The 21,167-nt window shown below is 38.7% G+C and overlaps 2 protein-coding genes and 1 long non-coding RNA gene across 9 annotated transcripts in view; 2 read left to right on the top strand and 1 right to left on the bottom strand.

Moving 5' to 3' along the window:
- Positions 1-201: 201 nt before the first annotated feature.
- LOC144204985 (serine/threonine-protein kinase VRK1-like) lies at positions 202-7,081 on the top strand. Of its 2 annotated transcripts, none has more exons than XM_077728997.1 (13): positions 202-394; positions 838-972; positions 1,423-1,478; positions 1,596-1,665; positions 2,262-2,349; positions 2,430-2,538; positions 2,898-2,990; positions 3,066-3,198; positions 4,330-4,450; positions 4,775-4,833; positions 5,434-5,612; positions 6,490-6,651; positions 6,789-7,081. In XM_077728997.1, exons 2-13 carry the CDS (start codon positions 843-845, stop codon positions 6,999-7,001), a joined length of 1,413 nt encoding a protein of 470 aa, XP_077585123.1. In that variant the 5' UTR covers positions 202-394; positions 838-842; the 3' UTR covers positions 7,002-7,081. The 2 variants fall into 2 exon arrangements, with proteins under 2 accessions (XP_077585123.1, XP_077585124.1); XM_077728998.1 differs by lacking the exon at positions 202-394 and adding an exon at positions 397-522.
- On the bottom strand, positions 7,066-19,735 carry fancl (FA complementation group L). Its single transcript, XM_077728999.1, has 14 exons — positions 19,381-19,735; positions 18,891-18,949; positions 18,516-18,576; positions 17,791-17,847; positions 17,485-17,582; positions 14,549-14,645; positions 12,996-13,064; positions 10,991-11,141; positions 10,825-10,908; positions 9,769-9,814; positions 9,188-9,269; positions 8,346-8,462; positions 7,635-7,706; positions 7,066-7,260 (listed from the first exon to the last, which is right to left on the bottom strand). Exons 1-14 carry the CDS (start codon positions 19,465-19,467, stop codon positions 7,225-7,227), a joined length of 1,116 nt encoding a protein of 371 aa, XP_077585125.1. The 5' UTR covers positions 19,468-19,735; the 3' UTR covers positions 7,066-7,224.
- The window catches only part of LOC144204988 (uncharacterized), a 231,982-nt gene continuing 230,103 nt past the window's right edge, over positions 19,289-21,167 (top strand). For all 6 annotated transcript variants that reach the window (XR_013327983.1, XR_013327982.1, XR_013327981.1 and 3 more), the window contains exon 1: positions 19,289-19,427. This is a non-coding gene — a long non-coding RNA (uncharacterized LOC144204988). The remainder of the gene's footprint in view (positions 19,428-21,167) is intronic.

Consider the following 21,167-nt stretch of genomic DNA (forward strand, 5'->3'; position numbering starts at 1 on the left):
AGGATAAAAGCAAATAAGCGAACTGTTAATGATTCACTGATCGCCCCACTATACATATGAATTAGACGTTATAATTTTAAATGGATGACAATGAGTTAACACAGTTATTTGTTGCATTCATTCATTCGTCTTGTACTGTTTTATCAGAATGTCACAGCTGTTTTTCTATTGGCATTTGGGCGTTTGGATGAGTGTACTGCATTGTGATTGGCTGCTGCTTTTGCGGGAGGGAAACTTTCAGGAAGTCATCGGGTTCCGTTCTCAACTGCCTAGTGGTTTGTTGCCTTCCAAGGGTTTTGACAACAAAGCCGTGTTGGATTAACCGAGGAGATCACGTTATCACAGTGTTGCACGGGAACACCCATAACACGCAGATCATTCCCTTTATAGATCGGTATGTAATTTTGGATAGATCGGTGTGTAAAATGTTGCCCACATGGCTATGTTAGCGGCTACTTAGGTTTTGCTATCAAACAATCCGTGTTGCCCTGCTGCAGTTGTTTAACATCTACTTTGAAGTCGGTATGGTTCAAATGATCGCTATGATTTACTCAAGAAAATAAAGGTCAGGGTGGCGTATAATGCAGAGATCATGCGATTATGGAGTTTACAATGCATATCTTTCATAACAGACGGTAACAATTTTGTGCAGCGTGATCAAGCGTCAACATATCCCAAATAGTTCAGAATATGTCACTATTTTTGAGGTTTAAACAGTTGCACAAATTGCTATTGAAATGTGGTCAATTTACCATTTTGAACATTTTTGTACGATCTGCCATATTTTTCAAAAAAAACATAATTTGGTTGTGACGTATTGCTATATACTATGTTTAGTTTCGATGACAGCACCTAAAAAGAGGGGGCTACCCAAACCCCTTCCGGACGGCTTCATACTGACTGATACAGTAAAGAAGAAATGGAGGCTGGGGAAAGTTTTGGGTCAAGGTGGCTTTGGACTGATCTACTACGGTAATCCAAACCTTCTCTGAACATTATATTACTAACATAAGCACTTGCCATCATTCATATCAGTGGTGATTTACAGAGGTGAGAAAAAGTGACTATCTAACCTAGAGTGAGATGAAAATCTGGGAATTTGTAAGACAAATTGTATTGCAAATTTGATGAAATGACATCCAAACATATAAAAAAGTAATGTTGGTTTGGAGTAGGAATGTATTGGCTTCATTTCATGGGCTGCAGCTCCTGCAACCCAAAGCCAAATAGATGTACAGGTTGTAAATGACCTCTGATGTGATGAATGATGGGCAAAATAAATAAAGTGTTTTTTAAAATCACATTTGATTTTCATTGGAGGACATAATTATGGATATTACTAGATTTGGGCTTGTTTGTAAATATGCAGTACATAGGACTGACAACCTTCCTTCCTGGTCTGTTTTTTCTTACAACTTTAAGCATCCCAAGACATTGGCAGCTCTGTCTCAACAGATACTGAGTTTGTTGTAAAAGTGGTAAGTATATTAGTAGTTTGAGAATATGCATTGTTTTTAAAAAACATTCTTAACACATAGCAAATATGGAATTCAGTTTGAATCAAGTGTTTTTGAATTCTTGGATATCTTGCACAGGAATACCTTGAAAATGGCCCCCTGTTCTCTGAGCTAAGCTTCTACATGAGGGCAGCCAAACCAGAAACAAGTGAGTACTACCACATTTTTAGGATGGCAATAAATTGCTGGAACAAAAGTGTGTTCAGATGAAGATGTGAAGGGACTCTTCCACCTGATTCACAGTAATTAATAAGATGCAGGAATAAACATGCACTGAAGTGGCAGTTAGCCTTCTCTTTTGCTTGTTTGAGCATCGCCAATGCCTTCGTTGGAAAGGCCCAGAAGGGAATCTCGAGCGCAATGATTCTCAAACCTCCACTAAACCACTGACCAGCTGTCATTCTGGTTGGATGCCAGTCAAACCAGCAGCAGCGAGAGCTGAGCCAAGGCTCATTGTTTTCCTTGGTCTAGAGCTCTGTGTGTTTTTATGTGTACGTATTTTTATTTTTGTTTCACATATATTTGTGTGTGTATCACAAATGCGTGATAGGTGCATGCATTGCAATAATCTCAGTCAAATCATTATTCTTGATCAAACAGCCTATCACTCCTAGGTATGGAAGTTCGGCTTTATCATCCATTCTTATAATTCACTCATTGTCAACAAAGATAAGTGAGCTGAGCCACCAGGGATTTCTGATATCTAACAGCATATCCTTCATCACTTCTGTCATACTGTTTCAGTGCAAAAATGGATGAAAAATAAAAAACTTGACCATCTCGGCATCCCAAAATACTGGGGCTCAGGGCAAGCTGAGTACAATGGCCTCAGGTATTATTTTGAATAAGATTCAATGTGATTATATAATGTTTGTGCCTGGCATGATCTCATTTTGAATCTGTTCTGTGTAGATATCGTTTTATGGTCATGGAGCGGCTAGGCACCGACCTTCAGAAAATTTCCGAACGTATTGGCGGTCGATTTAAGAAGACTACAGTGCTCCGAGTTGGTCAACTTCTGGTAAGACTATTCACACATGAAAAAGAATAATCCAATGCCATTGATATAATTAATTTAAAGATCCTGTAAAGTAATTTCCATGATTTTGAAAAAATATGCGCTTAAAACTTGCAAAGACCAATTGAGTGCTGAATTTCTGGTTTCTCATTACGGAAAGACGAAATAACATCAGTGACTTTTAGGCACAATTGCAACTTCCTATTTCAAAACATGGGCATCAAGCTTTGGCCACATATGCCAATATATTTATAAAAAAAATGTAGCTCACATTTTGAAAATATTGATTTAGATAGACGGACGTCTAGTCGGTGCATTCATGCCAAATGCAATATCACTTAAATTGTGTCCATCTCTTTCAGATAGGCATACTGGAATATATGCACGAGAATGAATATGTTCATGCAGACATCAAAGCCTCCAACCTCATGCTGGGTCATCGAAACCCTCAAGATGTGAGTTTACTGTTCCTCAATATTAGAATGATGAAGTGCATGCATCCTATTTACAGTTCTTTTTCTGGATTCCAGCTCTACCTAGTAGACTACGGACTGGCTCGCCGGTACAGTGTTGACGGAGTCCAAAAAGAGTATAAAGAAATGCCACGGAAAGGCCACAATGGAACAATTGAATACACCAGTCTAGATGCTCACAGAGGTGTTGGTAAGTTCCAATGACTGTCAGCAACCAATTTTAACAAAAAAGTGATGTTTATCATGATGTAAATATTGTAATATAATGGTGGGGTTCTACGCTTATATGATTGGGTGTTCCTGAACCCCCGTTAGTCAGTACGTATGGAACACTTTTTCTCTGTTGGTCGGTTGCCACTTCACTTGATTGATATTGGGAAAACATTAACTGGCAAATTGCCTGCTTGCATCCTTCTCTACTCATTGACCATCGATTGCCCGCCCACCGCCCCTTAAGAATTCCCAGGCACAGTCTCTTGTTTAACCACCTCCTAATTAGCTAAAGTCATAACCTGCAACATGCGTTCATCCCCCATTAATTGGAGACTTTGATGTTTTAGTAGCAGGAGGCACGAGCCTCACATAACCTCAATGCTGTAAAACTCCATCACCAAAAAAGTAAATACTGAAAAATAACCAGTGCAAATCAGACAGTGGTTTTGAATTTCTACCTGACAGAATTTAAAGACCGAACAACACTGTCAAGCTGGAATACTTAAAGATGATTAAGCCATGATTTATGAATGCTTACACATTCACAGCTACAAACCTCATGCTGCAATGTCAGATTACTACAATCCTGTTGATTATCTTGTCCTGTGTAGCCAGGACCATGGTTCCTCATCAGACATCCCTGTTGGCTAAGGAGAATCAATGCTAGTCATGGCTCAGGGAGGAGATTTCTCCCCTTAGATGAAGCCAGTCAATACGTAATTTCTCCAAAGACGTGTGACGGCCATTACATATTGAGTTTCTAAAACTCCCAGGGCTCGACCCTTCTGGATGAACTTGATTTTTGAGTATTGATGCACTTCACACATTAATGTAGATCCATGCAGTGTCTCTAACACACTTACCTGTAGGCACTCTTCAGTGTATTACGTTTACAAAACAATACTGCGTATGTCTTCATTGCTATTTGTAATGGATTATAAAAGCATCACCCTTCAATATGTTATGGATAACTACGCCAAATTTAAAACGTTGACCTGTGGATAGTAATGCAGTAGTTATCTTAAAACATTAAAATGCAAAAATAGGGAAATTAATTTCTGCTAAATTATATCCAAATCGTTCTTTTAATTCTATTTTTCTCCCCAAGCTCCATCAAGACGTGGTGACATTCAGATTCTTGGTTTTTGTCTTCTTCACTGGTTATGTGGCTCACTTCCCTGGGACAGTGATCTTAAGAATGCAGTGAAGGTCATGGAAGCCAAGGATAGGTAGGCCATACAATACTTATAATAGAAAATATTTTACCATGTATCTGATCATGATTAATTGGATTTAAGCTTATAATGTTCTACAATTGTTTTACCATCAGATAGTATAGCACATGAATAACTGACTCATCAATTATGAAAAAGAATGATCATTAATTCAATCATGACTGTTCTGTACTTTGTAATAGCAATTCAGTAGAGTTTGACTCAATTTGCTGTGGTGTCCTTTCCCCAAGTCTCCTCTACTTTTAAATGATGTTTGCCCTCTCATAATGTTTTTACTCCTCATTCTCTCACTATTTATCTGTCCCGCCGGGTGCTTAGACTGATGGATAAGCTGCCAGAGTCTGTCCAGCAGCTGTCAGTGAGTGGAGCCAGCACTGGTACGTTGCAACAATCTTAAAGTTTCAGGACTTTACTGAAACATTTTAGTCTAAAAAAATACATATATATATAAGTTGAGAAATGTTTTTTCCACCAACTAAAATAGTTTAATAACTAAGGAGGTCCTTGAGGTCAAAGGAACTTCCAAATAATTGAACAGTGAAATACTTATTACGCTGCCATATCAAAACCAGACATTTATTTTGTCTATAAGGAGAAGTCACTTGTGTATTGTTAAGGAACGAATAGTCCTCTACTGACAAAGGCAAGCTGCCTGTCAGAGATAAGACACATGTTATGTATCAAATACAATAGGTGAGTTGATGATACAACTTTTAAAGAAATATGTGCAATACACAGCATCTGTCCCGGGTCTGGTGGATAGTTTTACAAGATTAATCGAGTTGTCAAGACGTCGCCGATCAAATTCGTCGACCACTAAATAGTGCCCCCTTTTTTTAAAATTTACTTAAGTAGTAGTGGTTGCTCCGCGCTCATCTTTGTGGAGGCACATTTGCAATTGTCAGGAGTCGAGCGCACTAACTGCTGAGCTACACTCTAGACTTGAGACATCTGCTCTGTTCCCCTCTTCTGTTCAGCTGAGGTTGCATCCCTGCTCATGTATGTGAAGTCTCTGAACTTCCAAGAAAAGCCTGACTACCAGCGCCTAAGGCAAATGTTGTCTACTGGAGCAAAGGAAAAACTGGATTTCACTGTACCTCGTGGCGTCGGGGAGAAGTCAATGTCTAAGGCGCTGGAGCCCCCCAACAGGGGCAAGGTGAGAGCATTGTACACCCAATAGGTCTCCACAGTCAATTCTTCCAGGCCCAATGACCATAGACTTAAAATTGTTTGGCTGTCTATCGCTATCAATGGCGGCTAAAATATTCTTTAGTCTGTTTGTTCAACATTTTAATGTCTAGTGTTTGCAAAAGCCTTTTGCCATCTTTTGGTGAGTTAGAGTTGAATAAATTAGTTTGACATTAAATGAATTAACATGATAAATGTAATGCTTTAATGATAACTACAATCATGCTCAAATTATAAGCCATTATATGTTTCCGATTCTCTCACAACACTTGCTCCTAAGAGCTTGGAAATTGATTCTTTATTCCTACGCAAAGTAATATATGAATCAACATTTAGTCGGTTTCACAATGAATTCAGCAAATTGGCTGCTGATCACAAGTATGCCAATTTGTGTCGCTTAGTCTCTTAACCTCGTTTGGAATGTGACCGTATTGAGGGGCAGCATATCTACCAGAGGTGAGCGGGTCCAACACTGGAGGATTCTCCTCCAGTTCACTACATCATTTCTCGACCCCTCAGGCCACCGTTTGAAGAAGTTGATGACACACACTTTGTGTCCAATTATGCTCACTCCCTTTTCCTCCTTGCCAAGTCATTTAATTTCCATGTGAAAGTGTTGGCCAGTTTGATCCCTAGTTAAACAGAAGTGGGCATTTATAGGGCATTTTAGTCAAGAGAGGAAATGTCAGCAGAGACAAAGGCCGTTCTCAGATGCATTAGTCATCGGTATCAGCTGGTCAATTATTATTTGGAGCTCTATTCAAAAGAAAGCCAGAGTGCCATGCAGTGAAGAGAATGTGTTTTTAGAACTCAATTCAAATGTTTGCTGTATTTTAATGTTACAGAGAACAGCAAAAGGGCGAGGTTTACCCAAACCTAAGCCTGTGGCCAAGGAAGTGGCGGAGGAGGAAGAGGATGATGACGAGGAGGAGGAGGAAGAGAGAGGGAGAGAGGAGAAGAAACTGAAACAAGCAAGTTCCAACAGAAGAGGACAAACCCTTCCACAGGTAGGGTCTGAAAAAATGTGGCAATCAGCTTTTCTATTGCAACACTTCCCACAGGAAACCTGTTTTTCCACCAGTCAAATTGTTATATTTTCTCAATCACAATATTAAGTGTCATTGTTTCCTTTTTCTATTCGTAGAAGAGCGAGAGAGTCCAAAGAACGCTGAGGTCGAGGGCTGGAGCTTTGAAGTATTACAAAGAAGAAGACAGCTCGGATGATGATGAAGAGGATGATGAAGTGGGGGAGGAAGAAGAGGAGGAGAAGGAAGAGAATGTCAAAAGCAAACCTATTGATGCGCGTTACTTGAGAGGCCCCCCAAAAGGAAAGAGAGGGCGTCCTAAAATGGTGTGAATGACACCTCTGTGCCAATTGCTTACTAGAATTTTTACGCACAAAAATAAATAAAAAACAAGTATTGAGCTGGAAAAAAAGTCTTGTCTTTAATTTAATGTTCCAGAAAATGCGTCACAATTTGGACATTTCATGTTTCTCACCAGGAAATGTATTTTCTTCCTTTCGTTGGCTTTGCTTTCAATTAGTTTCTTTTAGTCGATGTGGCACGCAATGCCACTTCTCAGGACTGCAGAGCTGCCATTTTCACAGTAATGGGCTGAAATAGAAAGAGAGCACAGCTTATTGGTCAAATAATGCTTCATGAAGGTTACTTTAACAATGCATTAAAGTGCTCTCACTCTTTCTGTGCTATCAAATACACTGCAAGGCACGCTCACAAATAAGTTCATTTTTGACTTTGATTCAATGACACGCCACATTCACTGGCACATACTTTACTCACTCCTTTAAAATGCTAGAATGAGTGGCTTCATGATGAATGTGGCACCTTTTTCTGCTGCCAATAGCCTTTCAGCAAAGACAAGGCCGTGCGATGTACCTAGCTATACTAATTAAGCATGTTGAATATCCATTGACTATACACCAAAGGTCTTTTACGAAGGCGCTGTCAGTCAGAATATTCAGGCGTACCTTGCTGCAATAAGGACACTCTCCAAAAACCGTGTTAAAGCTTTGCCTGCTGGCGGGTAGAACACGCAGCCACTGGAGGGGAAAAAAGACAAAAGAGAAAAGACTACTTAATCAAATAAGTCACCTTGAATTAGATGTGTCAAGCAGTAAAATTAGTTAAAATGGACTGTAAACTTGCAAAAGTTTCCAGTGATACTTTGTAGCTGCATATAAAAGTATTGCCATATTTTCCCAACCTTTGGGGGCCTTTAATTGGATTGGATAACTTTATTCATAAGTTATATAAGGCAATAAGGCAAAATGCACTTATTTTGAAGCAAACACACCAATATACAGGGTGGAAACATTTCCATAGTTGGGAATATTTAAATTTGAAAGATGTACATAAGTAATTTCACTTAAGTAGCAGCACTCCAAATTTGTGTGGTGCTAAAAATAGAGGGATGAAGGTGTAGTTTTAATGTACACTTTGAAGTCGAGTCAAAGTCAAAAGCCTTTATTGTCATTATACAACAACTGTATATAATGAAATTAGTGGCACTACTTACTGCGTGTTTCCCTATAAAAACATAAGTAATTTAAATGAGTCACGTCCGGGAAAGATAATAGAAAAAAAAAACTTAGAATATTCTAAAATATTGCACATTGTTATTGCACAGAAGGGATTGTACATACATATACATTTAAACTTATGTGTGTATGGCTTCATACCTCATAGAGGCACACTTGATGGAAGGGCTGTCCACAGCGGGGATCATTGCACACTTGGTCAGGAATAGCAGCTTCAAGGCGATAGGCGTAACAAATTCCACACTCCACACTGAACATCTATGGATACATTTAAGAAAATATTAAATGTGACATTCCTCAACACCATCCTAACTCATTATTTGAAATGGACGTCTCTTGTTGTCAGTGGAAAGAAAAGAGTTAAATACTAATATAATAAATTAACTGTCAGTTGTGGGTTAGGTATTTTTATTATTTTTATTATTTTTAATTAACACACATTAGCACTTGGCCTATAAAGGGTTCAAATCGGGTCCTAGTTTAAATAGAAATACTCAACATCTGGTCAACTAAACATTTTTTTTAAAACTCCTTTCTGAATGCTAATGAAGCTGAAGCATTAATCGCGGCAGTGGATACAGAGTGTTCTTTCAAGTCAGCTGCAGCGACAGAAGGGGAGAAGAGCCACCAGTAAAAAAAAAAGAAAAGAAAAGAAAAAAAGATAAATGGTTTTGCGTGATTAAAGTGATTGCGATAGCGAGCGGAATTGTGCCATCTTTGTTGTTTTTAATAGTCCGATCTGTAAACAACCCAATTAGACAAGTTGTTCGCACCTCTTCGGAAAACAAAATACGCAATGGCAACAGAGACGACAATAGACAATAGGAAATATCCGCCCTCTTAAGATTTGACGCTCAGGCAGTCACACAAATAGGAGGATGCATGCTGTGATGTGAAAAACTCACGCACATACGGCTCCTTGAGGTAATCGCAATGAAAACAGACATGTTTGGGAAAAAAAGGGGGGCAATTGTGTGACATACAGATTTTTCGTGGGTGGCAGGTGACGGGAATTCGATCTCCAAAACATCCTGGAGGTTTTGCAAGACACCAGAGTCCGCGTTCCTGCCAGCAGACCACAGACAGCTCCTTCACACACTAATTAAGCACATGCAAATGAGCCTGCAAAGACACTGGGGGATGATTAAGAGACTTTCACCGTTGGTTTAAAAAAAGAAATGGGGTGATGGCAGGGAGGGAAAAAATAGCATTTCTACTGCATTTAGTGTCAAATTGAAATGTGTTAAGATGGCCTACAGTATTTGACATGTGTCAAACAGTGAGACAATTGTGAACTGTGAAAACTGTAAAATCTTTACAATTGGACGGAATCTCTGCACCGAATAGTTTTTTTTTGTTGGAACATCATTTAAAGGTTTCCATTTGATTTAGTGAGACACTATCAAATAAGAGCAGCATTCAAATGCAGTAATCCTCCCCCCCATTTTTTAAAATTCTACTACCACCACTTTTTGTTTCAAAGAAAATCAATTTGAATGATGATAAAATAAAAGCCAGCAAACACAACCATGAAATAATCATCCCCAATCATAATGCCGCTTACCACAAATGCATGTTAGCGTTCAGTTTGTTCCTCAGTGGAGTCACAACTGCAACAGAAAAAAGGGTTAACACTTGTACCAGATTTTCCTTAGGTGTCATACATACCGTCAGACTTTTTCCCAATTCTCTACTGATTTCCCCAGAATACATTATTAGTTGATATTCCTCTTATGCACATGCCCTCTTATTTAACAGCCTAGGTTAGTACATGCAAGCTATCCTCTGTGTTTCACAGGGGAGCCTTGTCTCTGAGTAGTGCTCATCATGCTCACTATTTCGTATTCCTACATGCAAAAAAGCAATATTCCTGTGCAACACCTCATATTTGAGGGTCGTCGCCTGCCTAGTGTCTCGGCGGGCTGAAGTGTGTGTATTTAATATCATTTGAGTCGCATTGCTAGGCAACACGCTTAGCATTTCACGACCCAGGATTTACAGAAACAATGGCTGACAATTGATGGGGAATTAAAGAGAAAGCTCGCAGGATGTCTTCGAGGTGGCGAGGGTGAGAATGAAATCGCGCCAGTCTCAAGGCAAGCGCTCTGACATGACGAAATACAATAATCAACATGAGCGTCCCAGCTCAACTCCGAACGTAAGGAAATTGACGTAGTGATTTTTCCTCCCCACATGATAGTGTCGTACCTAGCTTATCTGAATAATGTTGAGCGCAGACAGATTTGGTTTTTTATTACCTGAGTTTATCTATGGCGTGTAGCTTATTGTGTCACGGAAGGCAGGTGACTGGGGACACAGCACTATCAGTGAGAAACAATTGGAGAACAAAATTAAAAATGGCCTATGATATTGTGAAAAGTGGGAAGTTAAAATATGCCAGCCTTGTGAACAGAACTGAAACATGTTAAAGGCACCGGCTAAATTAAGACCTTGCATGAGATAGACATGAATATGAAGAATATGTACAGAATTTTAAGGATCCTGTTAACTTTATAGGTGCTTTGAAGATGAAAAACAATAAGAAAAAGCATCCAGATCTTTTGCTCACACCATCTAAAATAACACACAAGTGTTACCATTTCTATCAGGTGCTACCAACCATGCTCAGCTCCCAGCAAGCAACATTCTGGCAGCATTTTTGGGTGTCGTGGATCCACCTCCACTTTAATGGAGACATTGTTTCCTGCACGTACGCAAACAATTAACAATTTATTGCTGTGGTATATGCGAAATAATTGTATGTTATCTAACGTATATTACATTACCGATAGCTATTCGCCTCATAGTGTCTGAACGGCTTGGCTTTTCCGGCTCCAGAATCCAGGTCTTTCTGTCGATTTCGTCAAGAACGTCCCAAAACTCAGTTAGAGCCTCTATAATCAGCAGGAACTGGTTGTGGAGTTGGTTCAATGAAGACTATCAAATCAAAGAACAAGTAGAAACATCCCTTACTTTAGTAATTGCATACTGGAATAACAATTTTGTATTAGTGTCAATGCAATCTTACAAAGTAGTGCATTTGCAGATAAAAATGTATTTTTTTTTCCTAATTTAGGAAAATGGTGGGTTAAATGTAACTCGCCAGACTTTAGGAGGTAAAACTGAAGTTAGATGCATTAATATGGACAGAAAAAAAGTGAAGTAAATTGAAAGGTGAAAGAGGTGTGAATGAGAAATACAGATGGCGTGAGTGGGAAAGAAATCAGAGAGAAAAAAAAATGAACCAAAAAATTATAAGTCATTGTGCCAGCACAGTGCACACAATTAAGCATCGTCCAGGTGCTGAGAGCCTCAGCAATTACAGCCCAATTAATGCCGGTGGCATGATTATGGTTAGCGCTCAGGATAACTATGCTGAACCCAGTTCAGGGAGATTAAAAAAAAAAAATCAAGAAAAGAAATGAAAGAACTGATAATTGAATTCGCGTATCTAAGACAGGGAAGAGTATGATGACGGGAAGAGGGAATTCAATAAGGACTGTATGTTAGCTCTATCTTATTGGCTCTCAAAATTCTTTTAATGATAACAGAAATGCAAAAATTCAATTTACATTTACATCGACTGGAATCTTGATATGATGAAATAAGTAAGTAATGTGTCCTTAAAACAGCTGACAAAAATCCCCAAAGTGAACCCAGCTTTGAAAAAAAAGTATGTATAAGATTGTTACGTCTAGAATATGCTACAGCTGCGGAAGAAAAAATGCATAATAAACAATATATACGTATATGCTGCTCCATTGGTTCAAAGACAGCAAAATGGTGAGTTTTGTGGTGTAATTGTAGTAATATCTTTTCCCAACACTTCACTTCTGTTTCTGTTTGGTTCTGATGATTCAAGTTGAATTTGTATATAAGACTTTTACAATATAACAATACAAAGCATTTCGCATCAATTTCAACCCTAAAACTATACACTGTGTGCAACGTTAGATTGGGGCAGAGTTTTGTTGCCAATTTCTGCCCTGGAAAGCACGTCTTGGCCTTGCAATAGAGCAAGCAATAATTAGTCTTTCAAATGAACATGTCAGGACTGCCGACAGACAGGCCCTTCCCCCTGCCCTACACACTCGCACACACACACATTTTAGCCATCACTCATCAGACTAAAAAATGCACTTGGCTTAAATGTCCACATACACACAAAAACTAACGTACACCCACATACACACACAGACACACTTCATGTTGTAGCGGGGGAAAGATCCATCACCAGCCCAGCAGGCAGACAGCCTCCATACGGTAGCACTGTTCTGAGCTGGTCTTCACTGTACGCCTGCCATGTATCAACACACACAAACATGCATGCAAAAATATGCACACACGGAAAGACACGCACTCACAAACATATGCACGCACACATCCATTTAGTTCTTCCTTAAGATGTCTTTGAAACTCTGATAACAATGTTGTTGATATTAAGCAGTCGTTTTAAGTGTCAAAGTATTACCGTGATGGGTCTTAAGTGAAAAGAAGTAGAAGTAATTAACGCAAAAGCCAATAAAAGAAAATCCAGAGTTGGTTTGACATGGAACCACCTTTTTTAACAAGATGCCATCATGAATGTCCATTAAGTGCTCCATTCAATGTCCCAATTTGTATGCAGAAGAGCAGTATACTACAAAATGTTGAAAATAAGGACTGATAAATCAACCATTGTACTGTGGAGATGAAGATATTGTGTATTCTGTTTTTATAATGTAACCCAATGACACCATCTATCATGAAACCGAACCTCTCTAGTCTCTCTTATTCGGAAAATTTTCATACCTGTGGTGTCCATTTTATGAGGAGGGGAACTGGCAGGTCAGCTGAGCATTCGGGGGCCTCTGCTGGGTGCTGTTGATAGGAAATATTGGGCAATCAAAGGTGCTATAAAGACATTTTCGTGATTTGTTTCAAAATAACTGCCCAGAAAGAGCGAGTGGGACGAGGTATCCGCATAATTGACAGCGAGAGGTCTGCAATAAGGGGAACGCCCACACAGTCCTACAATTGAAAGGCTGCTTCTGTTTTTCAATTTTTTTTGCATACAGTACTTGGTGATATTTATATCTGATTAAATTTGGCAGTAGTAGTAACAATACACTTTACTGTGGGGTTTCAAATTTACTGGCATTTTTTTCCGTCATTTTACAGGATATTTAAGTATGCAAAATCAAGAGTCCATTTGAAGTTTTCCACATAAATGCTACAAGATGCCGAGCACTTGTGCGCAAATATAAAAACTTTAGAAAAAGTAGACTTTCTGTGGGTAGCAATAACTCACTCGATGTGCATTCCAACACATACAGATGTCCTCTATTTTGCCAGACTTAAAAAGCCTAGTACTATAATGCTTATTACAGATGTGGCATTATTCCAATACTTGATCATAAAAGAAATGATATGAAATAAAAAAATACATATTTCTATAACCTTTTAGCACCAATACATAACTTCCTATTTTAGTTCAACTTTTCCTTCCATGTCATTGCCAATTCCTTCAACACTGTTGACCCCTTACTGTGCTTAGTGAGGGATGACCTGGCGCGAGTTATGGTGAAAGTAGCTGGAAGGCAGGAGGAAGTCAACATACTTTTACAGTTCCAAGAGTGTCAATGGCCAGATGGGCAGGTGGGCACAGAGTGAGCTCTCAACATTCTCTCTTGTCCCAGGTGGATGTCAGTTGGGCTTAGCTAAGCATCGCCTCACAGTCTTAAAGCCGAATAAATCCCCAATCTGTACTCTTCAGAATCGCAATATTAGCCTACCCGTGTAAAACTATATTTACAGGAAGCATGAACAAAATTCAACATTTAACTCCATTTACAACCACTAAGTCTTTGTTTTGTCCTTATTGTTTCTCATATTGATGGCAGATAAAGGCTAACCCCAGTGATTATGTGATACACACAATTCCTTTAAGAGCATTTAGAGTGGTTTGGTTTGATGCTGTTCGTGTTAATCAGACAGTCACACAAGTGCCACCAAACCGTTTTAGATAAGACTAAGGGTACTTGCTTTTTCTGTTCATAGAGGATCATTTTCTATCAAGTCGAGGTCTGTGAGGAAATGTTTTACTATCTGTGCTACATCTCAGTCACAGTGGGTTATCAAGTGTCTGTACAAGCTCTCCAGTTTGCCCCAGATTTGAGGACCCAGATGTAAATCACTGATTTGCTATCAGCAAATTGAATGGCCCATGTGTTAAATGAAGTCAGACCAGGATCTGGATTGGCTGAATATCAACATTACGTTCCAGGCGATAATGAATCATTTTTATCATGAAGATGACCCAGTGAATGTAGACTGTATTTTCATACATTGAAGTAGAGGCTTACCTTATTCTTGAGGTTGATGGTAAGAATATGCTGTCGCCCAGAAGAGTCCTCAGCGTTCATCTTCAACATTTTAAACTGGGTGTCAATGAAAAGTAGCCTGAAAATCGACACAACACACACGTATTAACATACTATGTCTGGTGAAGGAGAAAGGGACACAGCATCATTAAAAAAGCCTGCAAAATGCGACATTTGGATATCATTTTGATCGCCACCATTACCAATAAATATTTACTTATTTATCGAAGTAGTACACACTTTTCCATCATGTGAAGAATAGCAAAGTGCAGCCTCTGGGTTAGTTCAAAAGATTTATTGCAGAACTTGCATAGATGTCCAAATATTTTTGAATTTATTTATGGCCCACTATTAAAAGGGTCCCCAACCAACTTAACTATTTCAGTGTCATTGATGATAATAAATGTCCTATCCTGTGGCTCTTTTATCCTTAAGTTGTAAATTTAAATGGGTTTGTCACAATCCTATCACTAATAGATGTCCAATCCATTTGAGCTGTGAGGGTGGTAGCATTTGAAAATACTTTTTTTGACACAATTACTTAAAAGTACATGGAACAAAAGCGACACAATTGACAAACAAACTAATAAAATAATGCATCTCTCGATGACTTTACGAGTGAGATCATGGTCACAAGCTTTGCTTCGCCTATAAATTACACTGCTCCTTTTTGAGCTGATTACAACCTACTGAGGCAGAGGACACTGCACTGATCAGTCTCGATCATACACCGACACCACGGGGAAATTTACAACTCTCTTAGCTGCTCCAACAAACTATAAAAGGAGTCAGTGCTGCCCTCCTTCCAGTCCTTCCAGTATAATTTCCAGTCAGCTCAAACTTTGAGACAAAAGACTGATCTAAGACAATGGACTTGGATAGTCCTCCTCCAGATTTACAGTACCTGGCGTGTGCTATGCTCGACGTGGCTGTATATCTGCCGAGGATTTATGGAGTGTGTTAGAGAGGAGTGATGGGAGCAGTGTCCTCAGGGATGACACATACACGCTCTTAGGAAACTGATGGAATGATGGCAGACGATAGCCACAGAAAGTAGCTCATAAAGGTGACTGTTCAATCGCACGCTTGCGAGCGTACACAAGTGAAGGGCATCCATGTTGAAGTCTCATATCACACTGTAAATACACAATATAATGCTAGGGCCAATTTGCTGCTCTTTCCCCACCTCTTATCCTCAATCCCTCTATATCTAATGTATCTCTATATTTATCTTCAAACACAATCTTTTTTTTTTGTAATTTGCACACATACTTCCCTTCACAGTTCTTTGATACTGATAGGAGTGCAAGATGCCAACAGTAGATAAATATAATCTAGAAGCTTCAGCTTCTGCATTATGATAACTTAATATCCTCGAGTATTCACTCACGTACTATAGAGCAATAAAAAAAAAAAACACACATTACAGTTAACAGCTAGAAATACACAAATCTGACAAGCAATTCCATTTAATAGATCTGTCCAAGTGGACAAAATGACAATCATCGAAAGAACAGAGCTGACACTTTGTAAAATAGATTAATTAAATAATTGTGGGTCTATGAAAAGAAAAATCTAATCGAGGGACATCACATCTCATGTCATGGTACCCCCAATAACCCTCATATCTTTTGAGATACCATCTGATGAGCAGTACCAAATAGTAGAAGATGACAACACGCTAAATTAGTGAGCTGAAAAAATATTGAGCTATAGGAGAAACAAGTTTAAAAAAATAAAAATAGAGAACATTAGTAGTTAACTGGGTAGTTGTTTTTCATATCATAACACTTCAGAAGTGCGCCAAATAAATCATGGAAGTTAATCTTAAAAGAGTCTATAGTCGATCTCATTTTAAAATTGTCGCGATTGAGAATATAAAATTAATTTTTTGATGCAATTCCTTCTCATTAGTATTTCTATTTAAATAAACCATTAATATTTTTTTAAATAACATCACTGGCAGAAAAAAGTCTCAATGGAGCATAGAAAGGACACATATTTTGGCCTCTTCTCTCTCTCACATGTTAGTTGGAGCAACTTACTATCCCTACTTGGGAATGATGGAATCAGCGTGACAGTCAGACCTCCTGCTGGGAAGACTGATGAGAACATCCCATTTGCAACTCCATTGCCAAATGAGATGACTTCAGACAGAGAGCAACATGCCCATGTGAATGGGGATATGCATATTTGAATGCTTGCCTTGACTTTTTGTTCTGATTAAATCGAAACATATAGTTTAGAAGAGCAATCCTCAACCTTTGTTACACCACGGAGCACATTTCTTTTTACGACTGACATGGAATGCATGTCACTTTTGATCCTTTAAGATGACCACATTTTCAAAATACAAAAAAAAACGGGGAGTCCCAAGTAAAATACTTGAAAGAGCACAACCCATTCACCTGGACCAATCAGCAGACCGAATTACATATAAAAACCCCTAGTGGCTATTAACACAGCCGTGCCAATTAAGACGCTAAGCGAATCTCAAGTGCTTTGGAGATTGAAGCCCACTGTATAATGACTCATAACCATACAGCCACACTGAAAATGATGTTGGTCCATTTTTCACCATATCTTTACCCCCTTCTATTAAAACCTGAGAGTCTTCAATTAGAGCTATTTGCATTTTTACTAATATCATAATTGGAGCTATGGTCATTAAGAGCAAAGTGGAAAATGAGTGTACTAGTCAAGGTTTAATCCAGGTTAGAAAAGAAGTGATATCTCCATTTTACCTCTCCACTTGGCTCATTGAAAAGTAGATCTTGGATCAAAAAAAGTGCCTCTGCATTAAGAACTGTGTTGCTATATTTTACATTAAGAACTGTGTTGCTGTATTTTACTTTTTTGGGCTGGAGATAGTATTGCCTGTATTTGTCACGTGCTTGATTACAAGGAGCCTCACTTACTTGTCCCACCCGAGGGTTTCCATTTCCAAAATAAGTTGGGAGTAGTACTGTGGAGGTGGAATAGAGTCACACACAGGATGATTTTTAAGGCAGACTTCCTGCAATTGAAGAAAGCAAAGACCCCAAATTACACAGAATAACACTTTTTAGACTCTCTCTCACACACACACACACACACTATACATGCACCTGTTCCTACAAATGGATGTTATCAATATGTGATATTCTCATTTATGCTTTTCTTAAACAATATTCACAAAGCATCATTAACAAATACAATGTCCAGTACAATGTTGCTCTATTTACCAAGACAGTCTTCAGTTCCAGAATAAAACTGACGAGATCAGTGGACTGATGCAGCCTCTGCAAGAAAGGGAGAGGCATCCTTGAATGGCAAGATAATAAAGTGACACTATTTTTTTTTCCTCAAGCCAGCTATTCAAATCAAACCCATGTTTGTGATTAATGGGGGCTGCCACCTCCTTTAATAATTAATGATAGCTTAAAGGCTGCGAAAATAATGAACTTTGCAGCCTGAGGTGAAATATCAATCTCATGCAAATAACCCTGAGGGACCACATAACAAATAGGGACATTTTCCAGGCAGTGTTAATTAAACAGTGAAAAATATTTTTCTCTGCTTCTGAGTGAAGTGTGCCTTTTGGGTGCGCGGGAACAATGCCAGGTATGACACACTCGTCACAAAAGATGTGAAATTACTTGCACAAAAACAATCAATCAACGATTTTTGTCAGTGTAGTATGTGAATTCCGTAGTGTGCTTTCTAACCTCTGTGCTGTGAAACAATGTGTCATGTACGATTATCAGATGCCTGTGGGAAATTAATGATTTGACTAAATTCATTATTTGTTATTTACTGCAAATATGTGTATCTTTATTTTTCTATATGTGCACATGGCATAGTGACAGGCAAAACTTAGACATTTTTACATTGAATGATAGTTTATAATGTTGTGTGATGTTATGGCTTGACACAATAAAGACGAGAATATATTCTTGTACGGTTTTACCTGCTTTAGAATATGTTCATATCCTTGCAACAGTTGTTTTAACTTCCAACAGCAATGCAACCTGTAAGCACAAGATTACTTGATGATTTCACCTCCTAAGAATGAGAAAAAAATACAAATAAAAAGGGAAGTGATTGTTTTGGGCTAGTTGCTAAGCGTATTATATCAAAGATTGAAATTGCTTGTGCAACATTTGGATATTTTTTTGGGGAAAAAAAACATCTACAATTGGCTGGTCACCCGCCTCTGGCCCAAAGTCAGCTGGGATAGGCTCCAGCACCCCCAGGACCCTAGTGAGGATAAAGATGTTCAGAAAATGAAATTATATGAGAAAAAACAACATCATAACAACAATAGATAGTGACTGTTTTTTACTTGGCCTTTTTGAGTTGCCGATCTGGTGTTAAATGTATTCTCAGTCTCAGGTCTGTGTCCTGTTTAAAAAAAAAACAGGAAAGAATACTGTTATGAGTGTCATTTCACCTGTTTTGATAAATGAATGAAAATAATAATTTGCCCACACACTTCTGTACTACTGAGATCTCGAGTATGCTACTTCAATATCTGATTTGTAGTATTTGTAAATGAAAGTAGGTACTTTGAAAATACTATATTCACTGTCATTTAAAAAAGGCACATTTATTTATTTACAAATAACATATTTTCACATTAGTTCAAGTCTTTGGGTAATCTAGTAAATTTCAGAAATAGGAGGAAGCTTGGGCATCCCCAGTATAAAAAAAAAATATTTTTTTTTGAATAAATGGCGTGATGTTTCATTTCCGTCATGCACATACATCTTAATTGGGGAACTTCGATGGTCACGAGAACATCAGGTCCACATATCTGTACCGTGATCACATACCTGTACCGTGATGAATCCATCATATATCGTCTTTTCCACGTTGAGGGGTAAGAGAAGTGGATTGTCATTTATCAATATGCACGACATTGCGCTAACTTTGAATGGTTTGGCTTTTTTAATTGACGTTCTTACGCAAACTGAAACGCACGCCAGCAAAAACAGTACGCTGTCATTCACCTGGATTTAACTTTAAAATAATGCGGTGTGAACCAATAGCTAATCTGATACACTTTGCATGTATATTACGTTACTTTAACTACCATAGATTGACTGTAAAGTGTAAATCGAAAAATAACTATGTTCCGCCATGATTATCCAAACATGAACGTCACCGAGGTGCGTTCAAGGACTTGAGAAGTATTGTAAAATTGATACACAAACTTTTGCCTTGACGTGCACATGTCAATACAAAATAATACAGTACATAGTCTGTAATCGGTCTTACTATAAATAGCATTTGAAGAAGAATTTATCTACAAATGTGGTAAAGTTTCAAAGATTAATTCATTGCTGATATAAAGATGGCTCCACCAACAGTTTGCATGGTCTCACTGGGCCTTTGTGGGTTTCTTCCGGGTACTCTGGTTACCTCCCACTTCCCAAAAAACATGCAGGGTGGGCTTGGTGAACACCCTAAATTGACCTTGTCCATCTTCTTGTGACCTGCAATTGGCTGGCAACCAAATCAGGGTGTCCCAAGCCTGGTGTTTATAGTTGGCTGGGATAGACTCGAACACCCCCGCATCTCTTGTGAGGATAAGTGGTACATAAAATGAATGGAAAATGAATAGAGAAATAAAAGTGAAAATAAAAAAAGGATAGGTGGCACGGTAACAGAGTTGTTAGCAGGTTCACCTCACAGTTCTGAGATCTGTTTATTCCCGAACTGCTACTGTAAATTCACATTTTAACATCTTCCATATGTATCAAGTCACCTCTTGTATGGCAAACTATCCAATTATAGCAAAAACAACATTAATACTCCATAATGCTACACCTCCTGTATCTTTTTAACTCCTATTCCACCCTGAATGTGTTAGAACATAATACAAATGTGTCAATGCGCTGTAAAGACCCAGTGAGTGACGTGCTTCAATGCATGTTTGCCGCACACAATGTGCCTAGAAAGATTGATGTTTTGTCATCCACCTGCTTCAAAGCTGCAACAAACAGCCAGTTGATGCAAACAGCGGATCCTAGCATATTCAGCTCCCAAACAAAAGAGAGAGAACCTCACAACCCCTTCTTGCACATCTGGTTTGGAGTAATAGATCAGCTTTCTGATGTGGTGCACAGTGGGCTCTAATGATCCTGAATGTTGTGTCTGGGATCGGGTAAGTGTTGCGATTTTTTTTATGGTTCTCTTAAGGAAATTGGAACAATCAGAGGATTTATTTTATAGGGCATGCAAGCAATGTAGCCGTAGGGGAAGAATCGTCATTCTTCCCTTCTTCTCTCGCAGCCTTTCTCCATTGCTTATTCTTTGGAAGGAAAATCTAAAAGCATGCGGCATGACTGGCTTTCATCGCAATCCAGTTGCAAAAACTGCATTAAAATGTTAGCGAGGGTGGATAGGAGAAAAGCATATGCACATTTGGTGCCGAGCTTTTTCTTGTCTTCTTCCTTGGTCTGCTTCTTCTCTGCCTCTGACTCTGCTCTCACTTCCTTCATCTCCACTGATGTCTGCATGGGGAATGATCTATGGTGCTTTGTTTGTCATTGGCCATGGTCACTTCTCTGGAATGCAATTGGCTGGAACTACATCGTGTGGGTCCTCTACCCTTCCA

The sequence above is a fragment of the Stigmatopora nigra genome, chromosome 12, assembly GCF_051989575.1.
Source record: "Stigmatopora nigra isolate UIUO_SnigA chromosome 12, RoL_Snig_1.1, whole genome shotgun sequence".
NCBI classification, from domain to species: domain Eukaryota; kingdom Metazoa; phylum Chordata; class Actinopteri; order Syngnathiformes; family Syngnathidae; genus Stigmatopora; species Stigmatopora nigra.

Coding starts and splice junctions, on each gene's coding strand:
- LOC144204985 (XM_077728997.1), top strand. CDS start 843: ATGACAGCACCTAAAAAGAGGGGGCTACCCAAACCCCTTCCGGACGGC. Junction 2,350..2,429: donor GCTGAGTACAATGGCCTCAG/GTATTATTTTGA, acceptor TGTTCTGTGTAG/ATATCGTTTTATGGTCATGG. Junction 5,613..6,489: donor AGCCCCCCAACAGGGGCAAG/GTGAGAGCATTG, acceptor TTAATGTTACAG/AGAACAGCAAAAGGGCGAGG.
- fancl (XM_077728999.1), bottom strand. CDS start 19,467: ATGTCGTGCATATTGATAAATGACAATCCACTTCTCTTACCCCTCAAC. Junction 17,848..18,515: donor ATGAACATATTCTAAAGCAG/GTAAAACCGTAC, acceptor CCTTTCTTGCAG/AGGCTGCATCAGTCCACTGA. Junction 7,261..7,634: donor AGTGTCCTTATTGCAGCAAG/GTACGCCTGAAT, acceptor TTTCTATTTCAG/CCCATTACTGTGAAAATGGC.